The 20,813-nt window shown below is 35.4% G+C and overlaps 1 protein-coding gene across 1 annotated transcript in view; it reads right to left on the bottom strand.

Moving 5' to 3' along the window:
• The window catches only part of LOC150104263 (stearoyl-CoA desaturase 5-like), a 42,236-nt gene extending 22,376 nt beyond the window's left edge, over window positions 1–19,860 (bottom strand). The window contains exons 1-3 of the mRNA XM_090396442.1: window positions 19,713–19,860; window positions 10,063–10,323; window positions 6,810–6,940 (exon numbers count right to left, since the gene is read on the bottom strand). Of these exons, the coding sequence (XP_090252568.1) occupies window positions 6,810–6,940; window positions 10,063–10,323; window positions 19,713–19,860 (540 nt within the window). The remainder of the gene's footprint in view (window positions 1–6,809; window positions 6,941–10,062; window positions 10,324–19,712) is intronic.
• Window positions 19,861–20,813: the final 953 nt, after the last annotated feature.

Below are 20,813 nucleotides of genomic sequence, written 5' to 3'. Positions count from 1 at the left end.
CCCTGGGTGGCGGATAGGGGAGCCCACCATGTGTGTGTGTACATATATATATATATATATATATATATATATAAACAGGGCCATAAGGGGCAATCATCTTGATTGTAATGGAATCGGCACTCCAATGGACCCCTAGCTGGATCTATCCTCTCCTTCTTCTACTTTGAGGAAGTTCCACTCACTTTAATCTTTCCTATAAGGCCTTATCAGCCAACTCATCTTATTTTATGACCCTTATGCTTTTAGAGTACTCGAGGGCCATGGGGTCTTTTCATTTCTGGCATTACAACTATGCCCTCTCTATAAACCTTACTATATTTCTTCTGTAATCTACTCTTTCTCCTTCAATATACCCTATTCCTCCTATGGGTTTAAATTCGGAAGAAGGCTAGTTCAGAAGCCTTCAGGTAGCAGCCCTACCACTGAATTATTCCATCGTCAGGCTAGTACCCTGACATGGAGAACATAATCCTACTTGTAAGCTGACAGAAAAAGATAATCGGATTGAATCTATGGGAAACGACCCTGGAATGGAAAAGGTAAAACGAAAATGGAAACGACAAAATATAATACACATAGCAAACTGGAATGTAAGAGGAATAGCATATAAAGAAATAGAATTAGACCAGTTATTAAATGATAGAAATTTTAAAATAGCAGTAATCACTGAAACAAAAAAGAAATTAAAAGGAACTATGAGAACTGAAACTTTTAATGTGATATACAGTGGAGTCGACAGAGACCAAAGAGCACAAGCAGGAGTCATGATTTGGATTCATAACTCCCTTTCAAAACAGATGAAACATTATAAATTATGGAATGAACGAATAATAGAAGCTAGAATAAAAATAGATAGAGGCTATTTAACAATAATTGGTTTATATGCCCCAGAAGAAGGAAACGAACAGGATAATATTGATTTTTATAATCAGCTACAAAACATATATAATAAAATAAATAAAAATGATTACATAATTTTAGCAGGAGACTTAAATGCAAGAATTGGAAACACGAAAATTAATAATAATATAGGAATACATGGAGAACACACTCTAAACAGAAATGGTAAAAAATTAATTGACTTTGTAGTTTATAATAACCTAAAAATAATGAATTCCTTCTATAAACATAAAGACATACATAAATATACTTGGGCAGCAAGAGGATGGAAATCAATATTAGATTACTTCATATTAAATGAAAAGACATCATAATTTTCACTAAATGTTAAGACTTCACAGAGGATATGATATAAGCAGTGACCACTTCCTTGTTAAAATAAAATTAAGATTACCACCTAAATGGCTACAAGTAACAAGAACAAAGAAAAATTGAAACATTCGTTTATAAAATTAGACTATTGAATGACACAAATGTACAATGGCTATATGAACAAAGAATTAACCAATATCTAGATAAAATTAAATAAAATGAAGAAATAGAAATAGAATGGCTAAATATAAAAGCGATACTAAATGCAGAAGGAAATGAAACCTTAGGAAAGACCAAAAAATTCAATAAAAGAAAAAACACTGGGATATTACAATCAAAGAAATAATCAAAAAGAAAAAAGAAGCCTATCACAAATGGTTAAGCAGTAAGAGATTAGAAGATGAAATAGAATATAAAAGAATAAGAGCCACAGCTAAAAGAGAAGTCAGAAAAAGACATAGAGAATCATGGAATAAATTTGTTTCTAATTTAAAACATGATTTATATAAAATAAGACCCAATATATATAACATTTTGAAACACTTAAATGCAGATACCAAAGAAAACATAAAATTAAACATTGAATTGAAATTAGAAGAATTTCTAAATTACTACACAGAACTGTGGACTGACAAATATTTTAAAAAAGACAACTGACAAACAATTAACGAAAATGAAAACGAAATAACTGAAGAAGAATTAGAAATCAGCCTGAAAGAATCAAGAAATGGAAAATCACCTGTAGAAGATAAGCTAGGTTCAGAACTATATAAACACGCAGGAACAAGATTCAAAGAAAGACTCTTATTATTTTTAAATAAAATTTACTCAAGTGGTATCCCCCCAATAGAAAGGAAAAAAGCAATTGTGATTCCTATCTTTAAGAAAGGTAATAGAGATGACCCTAAAAACTATAGAGGTATCAGTATACTAAATTCCTGTTACAAAATTATACAGCAGAATCTTAAATAACAAACTAATGAAATATTCCGAAAACTTTATCTAGAAGTACAGAATGGATTTAGAAAAGGACGATCATGTATAGACCCAGCCTTTTGCCTAAAATTAATAATAGAGAAAAGAAGAGAATATAATTTAGAAACACATATCGCATTTATTGACTTTGAAAAAAATGCATTTGAAAAACATATTATTTAACATATTGAAAGAAAGTCAAATACCAAATAATATCCTAAGAGCTATCACAAGTATATATGAAAATAATCAAATACAAATAAGATTAAATCACGAGCTATCATATACAAGAGAGATAAACCAAGTGGTCCGACAGGGATGTCCCCTCTCAGCAACTCTTTTTAATATCTACTTAAATGAAATAATAATAAAATGGAGTAAAAATTTACATGAAGGTATTAAACTCTCACCTTCAGTTAACTTAAACACTCTCCTCTTTGCAGACGACCAAATAATAATTACAAATTCTGAAGATAACTTACAGAAAGCTATTTTCAATCTAAATGAGATATGCAAAGATTATGATATGGTAATATCAACGTAAAAATCAAAAACTATGGCCTCTAAAGGACAAGATCCAGCAAGAACTAAAATAGTAATAGATAACAAGATCTTAGAACAGGTGAATTCATTTAACTACCTAGGATGTATGATCATATATGAAAATGAAAAAGATATAAACGTAAAAATTGCAAAATATTTAAAAATAACAGGTGTAATTAACTCTGTATTTAAACCAAACCTAGTTCAAAAACAAACCAGGCTAAAAGTATACAATACATTAGCCCTACCGGTCTTAATGTATTTAAGCGAAATCTGGACAATAAAACAAAAAGACAAACAAAGATTAACAACAGCAGAAATAAAGTTTATGAGAAAAACTGCAAAGTATACCCTATTTGATCACAAAAGAAACGAAGATATTATGAAAGAATTAAACCAAGAACCAGTAATAGAAAAAATTAAAAAATATAAATGGATGGAACACGTTCAAAGAATGAAAACATAAAGATTACCAAAACAAGTCTTAAAATACAAGCCATTAGGAAAAAGAAAACCAGGATGTCCTCTTAAACGATTCAACGATGACTTCTCAAGCCGGAACAAGCCATGCTAGGCCAAAATCCTTGATACGTATGATGATGATGATGATGATTAAACCACGGATAAATGATGATATTCTAAAAGGTATTGCACTAATATGCAATCTCTGGAATAAACTTTAAAAAAAGTCACTAAAACAGTAGCTACTAGCAATATAAAACGCCTAATAAATTTCCTAAAAAGTCACTAAAACAGTTAGCTACTAGTAATATTATACGCCTAATAAACTTCCTAATACAAAATGATACAACCACTACTATTCTCTGAAATTCGCAGAATACAGTACGATTATGAACAATAGCAGTCTTCAATTAACAAATTGGTAACACGCAATAAACAAATCCTCTACTTATGAGAGTTTTGGATATGATGTTTGCACTTGTATTAGCCTAAAACCACTATTAAACATAACCAAAATTCTTGAAATAAGTGTATACAAGCAACACTACAAAGCCACTTACAGAAACGCCATATCATTTCACACAATAAATATAACTTGCAGGAAAAAAAAGTAAAAGAAAAGTTATTATTATAGAAAATATTAATGATACAATAAACCAAGGACTTGGCATAAAGAAATACGTAGGTTGATCGTATGCTATTTAACTTAACCAGAGTTTCATGTACAACTCACCATGATATACTGTTGAGAAAGTATGCTCATTTAGAATAAAAACACTACATATTTGATTCAAAATATCATGCAGGCAGAATGCAAGGGTCCAAAATAAATACAAATCATACCCAGAATACTTAGATATATGAAGAGCGAAAGGCTTCAATTCCGCGACATATGACTTGTTTAAGTTAAGGGATATTACATAATGTAGAACAGTAATACAGCTCCTAGGAGCTAAGTTCACATTATGGGTAAATATCAAGAACAGTGATTGGAGCTTACCCCACCTTACACATGAGTTGCCTCAGCTCGCACTAGTTGCTGCAGTATCCAGGTATTTGCTAACGCTTGGAATCGCCGAACTTTATACAGTTCCTACTATATTCGGCAGGAAACGCTTTGAGTTTCTTATTCGGCTAAGAAACGATATGGGATGTAATATCCCTTAACTTAAACATACCCAGAATATATAAAAAAGCATGCCGTTCTTCAAGGAGGAATATTAATCCCTAATCTGTTCACCATACACATAAAATATATCCTCAACGGGAAGCCATTTATTTCTTGCAAAGTCAAGTATATTGCCACGCAGATGATATTGCATTACTAACAGTCCACGGAGATATTAACACTGCTTCCCCTCCAAAGCAAAATATGACCTAAATGGCAGGTCAGTTTTAATAAATAACTCTACCACGCAGTAACTAATTATAAAGAACCCACAAATCAGGCAATCTGAGCAATTACATTATTTATGATAGCTGCCAATGCCCCCAAACCACACCGACAACACGCTAAATAATGCCATGGCATTTAATAGACTACTTCTGAAATGAACTAAACTTATACTAAACCAACATACCAAACTTCCCGTCATTGCTTCAAAATTCTTCCGAGCAAATGCATGATGCTAACCAGCATAATAACGGAATTTTTAATCCGTCCTCAGTATAACAGTCTGCGCAACATAGCAAACAATCAATTATCGAAATTTGAAAAAATGCAGAGATTGTTTCAACTGTCGATACACTTGTAGGTAACCGATATACATGTCGCTATGATAACTATGAACGACTAACCGGATTTGAATCTTTGACATTTTATTAATCAAAATACAATGTTACTCTTACATATTTTCTGTCTTTATGGATGACCTCAAGAAGATATTTAGTGCAAACAAAAACAAAACAAGCAAACAAAAAAAAATTCAAAAGTTCCAATTGCTGTAATTCTTATAAATTGTTCAATATCGAGTTAATTTTTCAATATAAGTGCCATGTATCATTAGTCACACCATGCGCAGGCTCTATGTTCATTATTTCACAAGCCGTTTATGTAAATGCTGGCATAAGAGGTCGCAAATGTTACACACTGACTTTCATAAATATGCCGTAAAGTATACACTGCTTGGAGGTTAACTAGCACCCTAGTGTGAGAAACAAACAACCACAGCTGACGCCTTAATAAGAGGTCGGACATCCTTTCGCTGCGATGACTGCAGCAGTCCTACGAGATCTAATTTCCATAAGGATACAATAGCTCTCAATGGGAATTTTGGAACATTCTTCCTGTAGGCATGTAATGAGGGTGCGCTTTGGGGTAGATGTCCCTTGACTACACCAGACGCTCCAGTTCATTCCACATATGTTCAATTGTATTATGATCAAGCTCTGTGGAGACCAGATAAGTGTGATGACGTTCATGTCCACAAACCACGCAGTCACAGCAGCAGCCTCATTACAAGTGTCACGAGGCTGCTGCTGTGACTGCGTGGAAACGCCACAGAAAAGAGAGCATTAAATTGTCTTGAATAATCAGATACCTCTCGGAGTTCAATGTTGGTGCCACCACAAACAGGAACTGTGGCTATTTGTGCCATCCAATGATTTTATTTTAGCTCATGGAATTGGTCATGGATGATCTAATTTGAATCCATTTGAAACATTGCATGAGCATATCGTTTAATATCACGCATGCTAGGCTTATGCCTACATTTATAGAAAGCGGACCACTAACAATACACATACGTTTTGCCACGAATTATACACCAAGTGCACAAACGTAACATTTACTAGAAATGTATTGATGTTCAACGTTAATAACTTCCAGAGAAGCGTTAACATACGTTGCACGGTACTCAACATTCTTTTCTTTTCGTGCGTGATATATGCATAACTGCAGTATTCGTGATCTTCTGTGGCTAAATTATTAAAAACTAGTAACGAGTTGAGGAAACTCAAAAAACGGTAAGACGTACAATACAAAAAGATACACATATTATGGGTAAAATTATTAGTGACTCTCTGCCTGCATACAGGAATTCTCTAGTATCTGCATAGCCTTGATTTTCATGGGAGTAGTCTGCAGATGTCAAACATATTCCCAAAGATTAATCGGATTCTACTTACCTAGTGAAGTCATTTCTGTGACTGGTGAATGGACTGTTGTAAAAATTTGCTGCACAGTGCCAAATCACAGGAACTGTTTTTAGATTATGTTTGGATCACACAGGTGATCCAAACATAAAACAAAATTTAGAGATTTAAAAAAAAAAAATCAGATAATAAAATTTTTCAGAAACACACATGTGATGAATAGACTTATGTAATAACCTCTGATATACCTTGCGACCTTGAGACCGACAAGAATCCTATTGTTCAGAAGGCTCAGATTTTCATCTAGTCTAGAACGTCAAAATTATTTATAATGGTTTTTCAAGTGAATATATCGTATCCTGATACACATGCGAAAACACACGAAGTTATTTGGCATAATAAATACACCTCTGGGCTTCAGATGCGTCTTCATAATTACAAACAGTCACAACCATCTAAAATCCAAAATAAAGAAAAGTGGAGTATGTGATATAGTATTAAAATACTGATCAAACAATTCTTACCTGGCCAGCAACACTATTGAAAATCATTAACAGAACTCGAAGAGGGAGTGTTGCTTTAAATGATCGATGTGTCCACAGCCGATGAGCGCCTCCTGTTATTCCAATTGCTCCAGCATAGCCGTAGAGGAATGCTGAAGTAAAAAAAAAAAATATCGTATTTTATTATTTTGCAGTAGAAAAATCTTCATCAAGCATAACACCTGATAAAGGATTTAATTAATAAGCTGCATCTTAGAAAACGGAATGTACATGCAATTTAAAAAATAGTGGATATGTTGCAATTATGAGAGTTCATATCTCGTAATCGGTTAGTATTCTATACACACTTAAAATCTTTCTGCACACTTAAAGTGTTTGTAGTAATTTATAATAATTATAATTAAATTTGAATTTATTTACTTTAAGTTATAATTCAGGTTACATTAGAAGGTGTAGTTTGAATTAGAATACAGTTAGCATTGAAATTCTCTTAAATTGTGATACTATTCTCAACTATTGAAGACATGAATGTGTTATGAACTCAATGCTGCATTATATAATACAAACAGTCCTCTTGTCTATAAAAACCTCATGACATTTATAACTGCTATAAATCAAATTAAATTAATATAGTATGAATATTTTGCTGTGCTATGCAGATTTTTCACTGCTAATAGCTTAGAACAGGGCTGTCCACCCTTAGGTATTCCGAGTGCTGCATTAAAAAAAAAAAAGATTTATCCGAATGCCGCATCACAATGCGTATCTAGTAATAGGTGACAACAGCGACACAACCTCGACAGCTGAACAAACGACCAACACTAATCGCGCGCTCACAATTCCCCGTGAGCACCAAGAGCATGCACTTTGAAACAAAATAAGAACAGTATAAAAACGCTTCTTTGACACGTGTAATATTTAAAAAACACGTGGGCAGTGTCGTCGTCAGATTAGATCCCGCACTGAGGCAAACAATTAAATATCGTCCCTGATGGATTATAAAACAAAAATTAAAGAAAAAATCTCCAATTGCTATTTTGTTTTTATTACAAGAGAAACATTAATGCAAAACAATTACATAATAATATTAATTAAATGTTTGCTCTACAGGAATATTGCACAATAAAACTGTTTATAAGCTCTTCTTAATTAAGCTATGTTCGGCTCTATCGATATAGTTGCTAGACCAACCAATCTTTCTTGGGTCATTGCTGTTTGCAAATATTTCATCAGTTTAAGCTTGGAAACACTTCTTTCCGCACTTGCTTCTGCTTTTGCATTGTTAGCGTAGTGACCACGCCTTCCCTAATATGGCTGAACGAGTTCCCTTATTAAGCCGTACCGTGAGGCAGGCTGCCTGTATGCTACACCATGTCGACGGTACTGCAAGTGGGTATATAGTGATGTTAAAACACCAAATAAAATTACCAACATCGCGATTATCGATTAGTGATAGAATTAAAATATGTAATACGCATTCCATTCAAAATAATTAAAAGAAATACACGTATTAACCACAGTGAAAATTATTTAATTGTAAATATTTCATACTAAGTATCTTATGACATCATCAATACAGAAGTTTTAAACAATAATAGGAATAACATACAGTTAGGGCGTATGATTACAATAGAATCTCATTAAACGTGCATAACGTGCTACAGTAGTACAAAAAAAAATTATTTAACACAATTTTGTATGACAATTTCCCATTCTATAGGAATAGTAAGAACGTCGTTGCGGTTTAAGTTTGGTCTGTGTAGTAGGGCTTCAGAACTTTCTTTGTATAAACGTTCATGTTTACATAAAGATCAATGTAAAAGTTTAGACTTTTCCCAATGGATCCTATGGTTTAGATTTTCAATTCCGTGTTGAGAGAGCCCAGATTTCTTCGGTTTAAAAAGACGAATGTGGTCTTGATGTTCCGAGATGCGTTTCTGAACATACCTACCTGTCTGTCCAAAGTAAGATCATTTGAATGAGCATAGAATCTCATAAACGCCAGGCAACATCAAAGGGGAGAGTTTATTCTTAGGAGAAGGTAACAAGTTGTAAATTTGGTTGATAGGTTTGTAAGTAGTGGCAAAATTGTATTTCTTCATAATTTTAGAAAGACGTTCTGAGATGCCTTTAACGTAAGGTATGGGAATCCTATGGACTTCTTCCTGTCTGGTTTGATGTGTGGAGAAGTGTCTACTAATGATTTTTTGAGTTGTTTTAGGATAATTCAGGAGGGTGATTATGACGATCATCGGATATGCAACGTCGACGAAATTGGTCTCTTTTGGAACCGTACGCCAACAAAATCTTTCCTAGCTAAAACTGAAGCATCTCAATCAGGATACAAAAAGTATATAAAGATCGTCTTACACTTTTATTGGGAGGCAATACGGAAGGCCACTTTAAACTCTAGCCTATGTTAGATTATGGTTTTCAAAATCCAAGACCTAACATTATTGAATAAATCAGCACAATTGGAAAAGAACTTGGATTCAAGGAACTGGATAATGAAGATGTGAGAAACTTGCTCGATTCCCATTCAGAACAGTTAAGCAAGAATGATCTTCTTCAACTTGAAGGACATGCATATGAAGTGTGCATATGAAAAAGGTAAGGAGTGCGAACAAGAAGAGAATGTCACGATTAAGCAGCTAAGTACAAAAATAACTTGAGCTAATTTTGAATCACATTGAGCATGCTAATGAAATTTTGTTTAATGCTGATCCGATATGGAACGAAGCTTCGAAGTCAGCAGAAATCTTAATAAAGTGATCTACAGTTATCGCAAATTGCATGACAAGATGAAAAAGTCGATCACGATTCAAACAACTTTACTTAATTTTTTTTTCTAAACAAGCAGCTCAATCAAAATATTAGACATTAAACAAAAAATTAAGCAATTGATTTTTATTAAAATTTATGATTTTATCCAGCAATATAGCTTATACAGTATTTTGTTTTTCAAATTTACTAACTGATGGAAGAATTATAATTATTCATGTTGTTTATTGTATTTGCTTAACGCAATTTCGATTAATGCATTAATGTATTGATTAATTAATCGCGTTAAGCGAGGATTTTTTGTATACAGAATATTAGCTTTTTTGCCCCTAGAGTTAATTTATGCATTAGAAATGCCTAATGATGAATGGAAAAAACGTGCATCTCGTTATTAGAAAATAAATATCAGCTTTATTTCTTAGCTGGTGAGTGTGAGTTTGGAAACTTTTCATTTTTTGCAATGATAAAAAAGGTAACGTTTTTATAAACTTACGAAATATTATTGTTTTCCACAATGCTGTAGTCACCATTATATACACTCCATAGACAGCTGACAGATGAAGTAAAACGAAGAATGCGACATTTGGAAACCATACTATTTCAGAATAATTCCGCAATTTTTGTATATTCCCAGTTTCAGATGAGGTCTGATCTTTCTCAGGATGTCTATTCTCAGACGCCTTTTGTAATATTTCCCTTTGTGCATTTTTTTGTGTAATCTCGGTTGTTGTTGGGGGTGTACGTATTGACATATCTATGAAAATGAAATATGCATTATACAGATCATTTATACCATTAAGATCTAGAGCAGATTTAGCTTCCATTACAATGATTCATGCTTATACAGACGTTTGCTATTTAAACTTAATTCATACTTTAGATGACGCGGAAGCTATGTCCGTGATATTAAATTTAGCAGTACCAAATGAAAACTTCAGTGGCAAGAGATTTCCCGATAATCAATTCGTCCGGTTATATGTCCTGTATAAAAAGCAAAAAGAACATATTTCTGCATGAAAAAATACTAATTACTCTTGCCACCAAAAGTCAGGTTTTGTGTGTTACCTTGGAGCGAATGTAAACGATACAAGATATTCGATGTTCGATACAAGAAATTTCTTCCTGCAGTGTTTCCCCATTTTAACACTGAAACTATTCTAATTATAATCATAGAAATTTAAATCTGGATGCAGAAAATGAATTTTTAATTACATGGATGAAGAAATCATTTTTTTATTATATGGTGCATCCAATTTTTTGCATAATTGTAATATGTTTTTCTCGTGGAAAGGCTTAAACGTTAGTTATACATTCTTACTAAATAGCTTAAGGAAATTTCAACGTACAATAAAATATACATTAAAATAAATTTTAATACACTTCCAATATTTCTCAACGTCACGTTACCATTATCACAGGAACTTAAATACAAGACACGTGCACGCAAGCACAACACACAGTAAATGAGGAACGAAGCAGGAAGCTATTCTTTCTCCTAAAAGGCCTGATGGTGCCCCCTAGCGGGCAATGTTGGTATTCTTGGCCGATTGGGTTGAAGACCTTCTCATTTAGGTTTTACAAATTTGGGGCAGTCTCATGCAACCAAATTTGTTGAGGTTTGGATTATTTCTTAGGGCTGAAGCTGATTCCATGAATAGCCTTTCGTATTTGAATTTACTGCGGTGTATTACTGTATTGTCGTGGCTTTCTTCCACAGTATTCTATAGCGGGTATTCAGCGCATGGTCTTCAAGACCAGAGTGGCTGTACTGATGAAAACGGATGTAGTCCTTGTGTTCTGAAATTCTAATATTAGCTGTGCTGCCTGTTTGGCCAAAGTAGGACAGCTTACAACTGCAAGGGACTTGGTATACACCAGGTAAGTCTGGGGGGGTCTTTCGTGGAGCGGATAAGGGATGCCAATTTTTTATAAGGTCTATAACAAGAAGTTAAGTCATTTTTTTAGGATTTTTGTAAAATTTTCCGAGGTGCTTCGGAATGGTGATGAATTTAGAGTAATCCTCGTTGTGAAGTGGGGAGGGGATTGTGGTTTATTGGTTTCAATATTTTTTGGGTTTTTTTTGGGGGGGGGGATAGCCAATGGCTAAGAAAGTGTTGAGAATGTGGATTAGTTCTGTGGTTAGGGCATTATCATTGGAACAGATAAGTTTAGCACTGTTGTGTAGTGTTTTAATAACACCATATTGTTGAGGGGGGGGGAAGGATTGTTGGTGAATCTATCTGCCTGTATGGGTGGGCTTTCTATAAACTGAGAAAACCAAGGTTCCATCAGGCTGACGGGTGACTAGTGTGTCTAAGAAAGGAAGGCAGTTGTTTTTTCTTCTTCCAGGGTGAACTTGATTCTGGGGTTCTGGGGTGTTGGTTGTTTAAGTGTGTTAGGAAGGACAGGAGTGCATCGGAGCCATCTGGCCAAATAGCGAACACATCATCAACATAGCGAAGCGATATGGTTGGTTTTTGTGGGGCAGAGTTTAAGGCTTTCCATTCAAAAGCTCCATATAAAAGTTGGCCAAGGGTGGGAAGAGTGGAGAACCCATGCCTCTATTTGTTTGTAGAATTTTCCTTGCCAAACAAAATAGCCAGAGTTCATTATGAACTGAAATAGGGCTGTGATATCGGAAAAAAATTAGCTTGGATTAGCTCTAAGGATTCTTTGAGTGGGACATTTGTGAATAGGGATGATATATCAAAACTGACCATTACGTCAGTGTGTTTGAGTGTAAGGTTTTCTATGCTAGCTTTGAAGTGGGCTGAGTTTTTTATGTGTGAAGGTGTGTTGCCAGTATAGTGCGTGAGGGCTTTGGCCAAATGTTTAACTAGTTTGTATGTGGGGAGGGGGAATCAATGCCATCCACTATAGGATGTAATTGCACTTTTTCTTTATGTATTTTTGAGAGCCCATATGGAGGGGTGGTATGGAGTTAAACGGTTTTAATTTGTTAGTGACTTCTACAGGCCAAGAAGTGACCTTCTTAAGGAGCCTGTGGAGTTTTCTAATTTGTGAGTTGGTGGGATTGTACTCGATAGGGAGGTAAGTAGCCCGATATAATAATAGAGCATTACGCTTACCTGTGTAATCCCTTTTGTTAAGTAATACAGTGGCGTTCCCTTTATCTGCTTCGGTGATCATTATTTCCTTGTTTTTCTTTAATTCTTGTAGAGATTTAATTTCCTTATTGGGCATATTGGTTTTTTTGGTTTTGCTTTGGTCAGAACACAAGCCACATCCAGTCTTAAGCAGGTATTTTTGTGTGCGTAATAGCGAAGTTGTGGCCACGTGAGAGAGCATCGAGTGCCTTCAGGTTTCAAACTAATTGACAAAAGGTTGACTACCGTGTCGGTAGGAAGTTGTGGTTTGGAGTGCGAGTTCTGTTTTAAATTCTCAAATGTTTTGAGAGCATCCCTTATCCGCCCCACGAAAGACCTACCTGGTGTATACCAAGTCCCTTGCAGTTGTAAGCTGTTCTACTTTGGCCAAACAGGCAGCACAGCTAATATCAGAATTTCAGAACACAAGGACTAGATCCGTTTTCACCAATACACCCACTCTGGTGTTGCAGACCATGTGCTGGATACCCGCCATAGAATACGGTGGAAGAAAGCCACGATAATACAACGTAGTAAATTCAAACACGAAAGGCTATCATGGAATCAGCCTCAGCCCTAGGAAACAATCCAAACCTCAACAAATTTGGTTGCATGAGACTGCCCCAAATTTAGGAAACCTGCATTACAAGATCTTCAGCCCAATCGGCCAATACCAACATTGCCCGTTAGGCGGCACCATCTTTTAGGACTTTTAGGAGAAAGATATCTTCCTGCTTCGTTCTTCATTTACTGTGTGTTGTGCTTGCATGCACGTGTCTTGTATTTAAGTTCATGTGATAATGGCCACGTGCGTTGCCGAAATATTGGAAGTGTATTAAAATTTATCATCATCATCATCTTCCTTATACCCTCTTTTACCTTGCGGTGTCGAGGGTCCATTGATCATCGGACATCACTCCGTTTTTACAGGATAAGGTGGTCAGCCTTATGCCCCGGTGTATCATATGGCCTGTAGTGTTGAGTTCTCAAGGCCAGTTTGCCTGCTTTGCGAGATGAAAAACCCCAGAATAAACTGGGGAAAAAACCCTTCTGCCCACTCCCAAGACTGCTTAACTTGGCTATGGCTGAGGAAGATCCTTCAGCTCCGCACGTCACATACGGGAATCGAACCTAGGACACTCCTTCCCCAGGCATATGTTTGCGAAGCGCATAGCCACTAGGCTAACCACGCGGATGTATATTCTATTGTACTTTGAAATTGCCTTAAGTTATTTAGTAAGAATATGTGTTCGACAAGAACTTAGTAATTACCAGTTTCAAAACATGTTAGTGCAATATAAGATCTCTACATAAGACCCTCCTTTCACTGGTGTACAAATTTGTGCAGAAGCTTTCAAAATACTTTCTTTTATGTTTGTGAGATTTGTTTTTGGAAGCGCTGTGTTTCGTAAACCCTAAAAGGAACCACCAACATTCTTATCTTATACCTTGGAGAAAAAAAATTCTGTTAAAAATCTATTGAGGAGAGAATCTGGTAATCATTTAATTGCTTGAATAATCTATAGGTTACCTTTTAATATTTTAAGACAGCAAATGGAATTGACGAATGGGTACTGCTTAACAATTATCTTTAAAATGTACACACCTCCATAGTGTTACAGTATATGGGGAAAGCAGTTCGGAGAGTCCTGAAAGTTTACTTTACATCCAAAGGTACAACTGATGCAGTTTCATGATCGAGATGAATGCTGATTTTTAGGATTTAATGCGACTCTACCACAATCCCACAAACAAAAAAATATGCATCATATTTAATCGTTCACTGAACAATCAAACAACTGCAGTTTTGGAGAACGATCAAAATCACTAAATCTGTGTAATCTGTGTGCGCTAGAATATGAGTAATTACACGAAAGTGTGAGCAACAAATTCGCTTTAAAACAAATATCGAACAACAATATCTGGCTCATATCAAATTCAGGGAAACATAGATTAAAGTTCCGCTCCGAATCTTTGGTTTTTCATGTCGTAAAAGAGGCAAGCCGGCCAAAGAACACAGGAAATTCACAAGTAGTACACTGGTCTTGTATCTTTAATCGATTTTGTTCTAATTTCAACCAACTGAGACAGTGGAGTAATATATAGTCAAGGTATTTCAAGTGTAGACTAGTATTAAAATTCAGTACACAAATTATACTACCATTCTGAAGAATTATGCGAGGGATAACAACACACACACACAGTTCTTCAGACTATGAGGGTCATATATCTTTATTTATCATAAGAAGAAATTCCAATTCCTAAGGAAAAAGGTGTTACACTTAAAAAAAAATAACTTGATTATTTATAGCCACAGGCACTTCGAAGACCATTTTGTACAACTTTTTGGCAATGTCTCATCTGATCATTATAACAATAAGATAAATGTGAAAATCAAGGTCGTAATATGACTGAATTTTTCCAGTCACATTGCAGTTTGTGCTTTGACCTTTTTCAGTCTAAACGGTCCGGATCGCGTTCCTGTAAACTTCTAGGACTTTAGTGGTCCCTATACATATATTTTGTAAGTATTTCAAAACTAGGACTTCCTCCATTTTAAATTGTCAATTATGGTCGTTGACAACGTAAATCAAGGGTCATCTATTGTTCATCCAATCTAGTGCTGCCATCTTGTGTTGTTGACACTGAACTTCGAGCATCGAAGTTTTCAATTAGAATTGATAGTCGACCGGAAGTTACGATAATTACCGGAAGCGAAATATCTGTGTGAAGAAGCATACAAGCAGATGTTCTCTACGCTTGTAAAAGTTCTCTACGTTGTAAAAGTGCTACTCTACTAAGTAGAGTAGCACTTTTACAACGAGTGAGTGAGATTAACGTGTTCCATGGACGTTTCACCAGTTTTAAGCGATGAATAATAAAATAACACAATTTTTCTCTTCCGATCCCGCAACTAAAAAGTTAAAGCTCGAGAACATGAAGAAGTGTAATGATAGTAATAGGGAAAAACGGATCAGATTGGCAGTGATACAAAAACTGAAAGTTAAAACACGTGACTGCTACGGTTGCTACTACGACGAGTAAAGAGCACAAGAAGATCTGCCTGACTGTTGGACTCTAGACTAAAAAGCTGATTTTGGCAACAAAAATGAATGACTGTTAGTGCAGAATGAACACATTGGCTGTAAAATATGTAAGGACGTCGCTGCAAGTTTGGGAGTAGAAAGGAATAAGTATGGTATAAATATTTCAAACCCATGAGCAAATATTCAAATTTCTCATTATGGTAGTAATAAAAAAAAGCAAATGACTTGACTACGTAAAAAATTCACGATCATGAGATAGTTCAGCTCACATTGCTGCTGCTAAAATTATAGAATCTGCAAAAGAACGAAAATTGGAAGTGGCCTATTCAAAACCAATTGAACATGAAAAAGAAGTCACTTATAAATTCTCTAAAACAGCATATAAAGTTGCAAAGAAAACCCAGGCTTTTAATGGTTTTGAATCAGAAATGGATCTCCAAGAATTGAATGACAGTGACAAATGGTCGAATTCTACATTCTACAAATGCTTGTATGAATATAAAAAATCATAATGGAACTGAAATGAAAAAAATCCTTTTTAAAAAATAATAGAGTTAAACTGAGATTTCCCTTTTGATCGACGAAAGCACCACTATTAGCTAGTTATTTTCATCAGGTTTTCGTGAATTCCTGACGGAGAAGAAAATGCTTGACGGAAAAGAAAAACACTATCAACAGCATTCCCATTTCTACTGCTGAATGTGAGCGTGGCTTTTCCTAGATGAACCTGATTATCACACCGAAAAGAGCTTCTCCAAATGATGACGTGAGAACATTGATGTTCATCAAGCTGGTTGGGCCTCCTCTGCCTGTTTTTCAACCTTTTCAATTCCTGGTTCCTGTAAGGCAGACATCTAGCAACGGAAAGGAAGAATAAGGAACGAACTCTTGAAGATGGCAACGCCAGTGTGTGATAAGCCCAATTTGGAAGCTACTGTGAAACGTAAGGTATTTTTTAAACTTTTTTTCACCTTTGCTTTAATGTTTAATGTTTTATTTTCATTTATCCATATAATATCCATTTGTCAAACGTAAAAGGACGGGAGCTTCAAAGGCAATGTTCAAACACCACCAAGTATGACGCATTGTTGTTCAGAATTTTTAGATACTTCTCGGATCGACATTCGTGACATCAAAAGCCGTGTTTATTCCGAGGCCAAACCAAGAAAAACAGTACCATACCATCACACTGCCAACTACTGATTTCAAAATTCGGTTTACGCAATCTGATTGCCGACGTTCACCGGGCATCCGCCACACCTACAACAATCATTATTCTCGGCAGCGGGTGAGCGTGATTCGTCACTCCACAATGAGGCTGAAGAAGCAACTACATCCCACTGTACATCTTTTCACCACTGAAAAAGAAGCCGCGTATTGATTCGGGCAATGTGGGGCTTGCATATTGCATTCCTACCGTGAAAACCCATTTTAGGAGCTTCGGTATGAATGTTAGTATGAAGATTCCTGTTCCCGTCGATGCTTGGAACTCTGCATTCAACCTGTTGCCCGACGACTCACGATTTTCACATATTATCCTACGTTTGATATGCTGTTTAAAGATTATCCAAGTGGAGGTTTTCCAGATTTGGTTTGAAGTGATCTATTATTTGGTTCCTATTTAGTGAAATTTTAATCGGACCTTGGCAGATAAAAGTTCATGATATGTATCGAGTTCATCGCAACGAAGGTTTTAGACATTCAAAACAAAGCATTGTTCGGTTTTGCGAATTAAGAAGTAATTTATGAAGTTTTTAGTATTTGAGTCTGGTGAAGTCCAGATGTAGTTGTAGGCAGGTAGATTGTGAAACATGGTGGGGTTTGCAACTATGATATTATTTTCTTTACAAATATCAAACAGATATTCTCTTCTCTCATTTCTGTGTGTCGATTCCAAATTTATCCATTACATCATTCATGTCATCTGAATATTGCTCACTCATTAAAATCGCCCATGATTATTTTAAGATATATTTTGTTTCTTCTGTCAAATACCTCTCGTATTTTTCGAGCGTAATCAGTATGACCTTCTTCTTCTGCTCTTGAAGAATCAGGCCATATGCTTGTACTATTTTAATGAAAGTTTTTCTTTGTTTTGGTTGTAGTTTAATAGTTATGATTCGGAATGAGATGGATTTCACTTCTACATTGATTGCTGCAGGAAAAATGATCTATTGACTATTACAGCTACTGCTCTTTGTGTGCCAAATCGTTCTGTCTGAGTAATATAATATTGAATGTTTCAGATTTATATTTTCTAGTTGTCTAGTACAGTGTGTTTCTGAAAACCCACAGCATTCCATTTAAAATTTTCCATCTCTCTCTCCATAAAAGGCACCTTGTCTGCTTTGTACAATTTCTGGATATTTACACAAAATTAGTATAGAATGGATTGAGCTGAACACATGACCACTTTCTCACCTTATCTCTGTTGCATATCATTCAGCGCGTCAGATTCCCCGTATGCAGTAGTATTATCGACTCTTCGTTTAGCAATATAATCCGTATGGGTTTGAAACGTATTAATATAATGTAGCGCTCGTGATATTATTCTGCTACATTGGTTTACTTGGGTAAGGTACCTGGTAAAGAAGGCAAATTCCCACTGAAGTGTAAATATACCTTCAGGAAGACAGGAAAGATACACCTGCAGCCTTCGAACATTTTATTCCATTGGGCAAAGGAATAAGCTGAAAAGAAACGAGACAGAGTGAAGAGAAGAGACTAGTCCATAAATATTATAACAGAAGTACATTATAAAAAGTAAGGCCAGGTTTAACATCAAGGCACTTCGGGTTCGTGTTTTTTCTGCTCACAAGAAATGAGCCCCTTGAGGTATTTTCTATATCAGTAACAGAGACATTAAACACTGGAGGGGACTACTGATTAGCCTTGTAGAGAGTGTCTCTGCTTTTCACAAGGCAGGCTTAAGTTTCAAATTTTATTGTGGAATGAATATCTGTTAATGACTTTAGGTGATACGTAATTATCTTCAACCGAGTATTACACCGACCTGTTTAATACAGGCGTGAAGTGGCTTTAGTAAAGTTTCATATTTGGTTTCTAGAGCAGGGAGTTGGAATCTGCTACCCCTTATCCTACACATGGCAACCAGGTACTATATATTTGCAAACTTATCTAGATAGACTGCACATAAAAATGTTCAAAGAAAAAACAGGCTGCTACACACTACTGGATACCCTCGTTTTTATACGTTATACTCTGCTATATCTGAACGCTCTGAAATCTAATGATATAATCCATTCATTACACTATTGCTCACTGCATCTGTTCGATGACTATTTGTGCTGCTTACCTAATCAGAATAATTTGTCGCTTTATTAATGAAATAAGTAACTTACGTATCCAATATCTCTTCTCAACAAATAAATTGATGCCCTGTTTATTATTGTTGTTGTTGTTGTTAATATTAGACTTCCAAAGTGGCAAATGAACCATTGGGATGACAAAACTATCGCACAAAAATATTAACAAACTGCTGTACCTTTAACACTCATTCAAAGTTCTTGCACTTATCATGCTCTTAGGTAATACATTCCACTCACAACCCATTCTACATGCAAAGACCCCTGTTCCTCATACCCTCTCACATACTGATTATACAATATCCAGGCAGAGTCTTCTGTTCTACCCTTGTCTCGATTTACTCTGAGAAATCTAGTAACAATTCCTCATTAATTTATGATTCACAAATTTCAATCATATCCCCTCATCTCACCTCTCTATCTTCTTTTCACAAACCTACACAAATTGCATTCCTTGAGTCGCTCTCTTCATATCGCAGATTCTAAACATTTGACATTAATTTAGAGTATCTTTTCTAGACTCCCTCTCTGGATATTCTCTTAACCTTGAAAACTAGGTGAGTAGATCTGTTCTCAGTAGCTACATGTGTGACCTGAATCAAGACATTACAGAAAGGAACTATAACTTATAACCTCTTTGCTTCTCCATATTGACGTCCTTACCATTGCCATAATCTTTGAATGTCCTGACAATTTTAGCATTATAACCCCTAAACTTCAAGTCTCTGTCTGCACTGCCGCCACTCTCAAATTTCACAGGTCCAGCATTTCCCTCAAACTTTCCCCATTGATTACATACTCTACATTCCATTCTTTCTCCTCCCAAATTTCAAGACCTTACCCACTGCAACATGTACCCAAGAACTCCTTTCAAATGATGACTCAGGCAGTCTATTTAAATCCACTTGGAAGGCCACATCTGGTCCGCATACATAATTGCAAATCTCCAGTTACACCAGTCCCAATATAATTAACATATAAGCTAAAAATATCTGTTCTGAAACAGATCCCAGTACATGATGAGAGAATTTCCTCTTTTGGGATAAAACTCTCCCATAAACAACCCTCCAATACGTAATTGACAGGCAATCGTTCATCGAACTCATTAGTCTATTATCTAACCTTATCCATTCCAATTTAGTTATCAGCTTGTTCTGAAGCAAACTATCAAACGCCTTTAAACATCGAATTATGCAATATAATATATGTTTCTCCCCTGTCCAATTACCTTAGCACCCTATTTTAGTACATAAGAAGATTGCTAAGAAATGATCTCTGTTTAACAAACCCGTGCTGATGATAACAGAGAATATGACTATTATACGCGAATCTAATTTGAAATATAGTCATGAGCAACCTACTCAATGTCCACACCAGACACGCCTATTAGCCTGTAATTTATAGCCTTAGCTAATTATTCATTCCATTTATAAATTAATATAGTTTTATCGTCTTTCCACTCCTTTGGGACTTGTTCTGAGACATAATTCCCGATAATCAGCTATATCAAAGGCGTTCACTCACTCCAGCATCACTTCATGATCCACGCTATTATATTGCCAAGCCCTGTTGTTTTATTAATATCAAGTTAACGTACATTCTTCCAGACTTCCTGCTCACTCCGTATTAGTTCCTACTCCGATATAGCCTCTCTAGCCTCATGTTTTATATTAGTTTATCGCAAAACGAGAAATAGAACAATCTTTTAGCAGAGAAGTGTTTGGGAACACTCCAGGTGAAAAACCATTCCAGAGAACAAAGTTG

The sequence above is a fragment of the Typopeltis vanoorti genome, chromosome 8, assembly GCF_054136105.1.
Source record: "Typopeltis vanoorti isolate ZY-2024b chromosome 8, IOZ_Tvanoo_1.0, whole genome shotgun sequence".
NCBI classification, from domain to species: domain Eukaryota; kingdom Metazoa; phylum Arthropoda; class Arachnida; order Uropygi; family Thelyphonidae; genus Typopeltis; species Typopeltis vanoorti.
The sequence above is the reverse complement of the archived record's forward strand: the minus strand, read 5'-3'. Positions and strand labels throughout refer to the sequence as shown.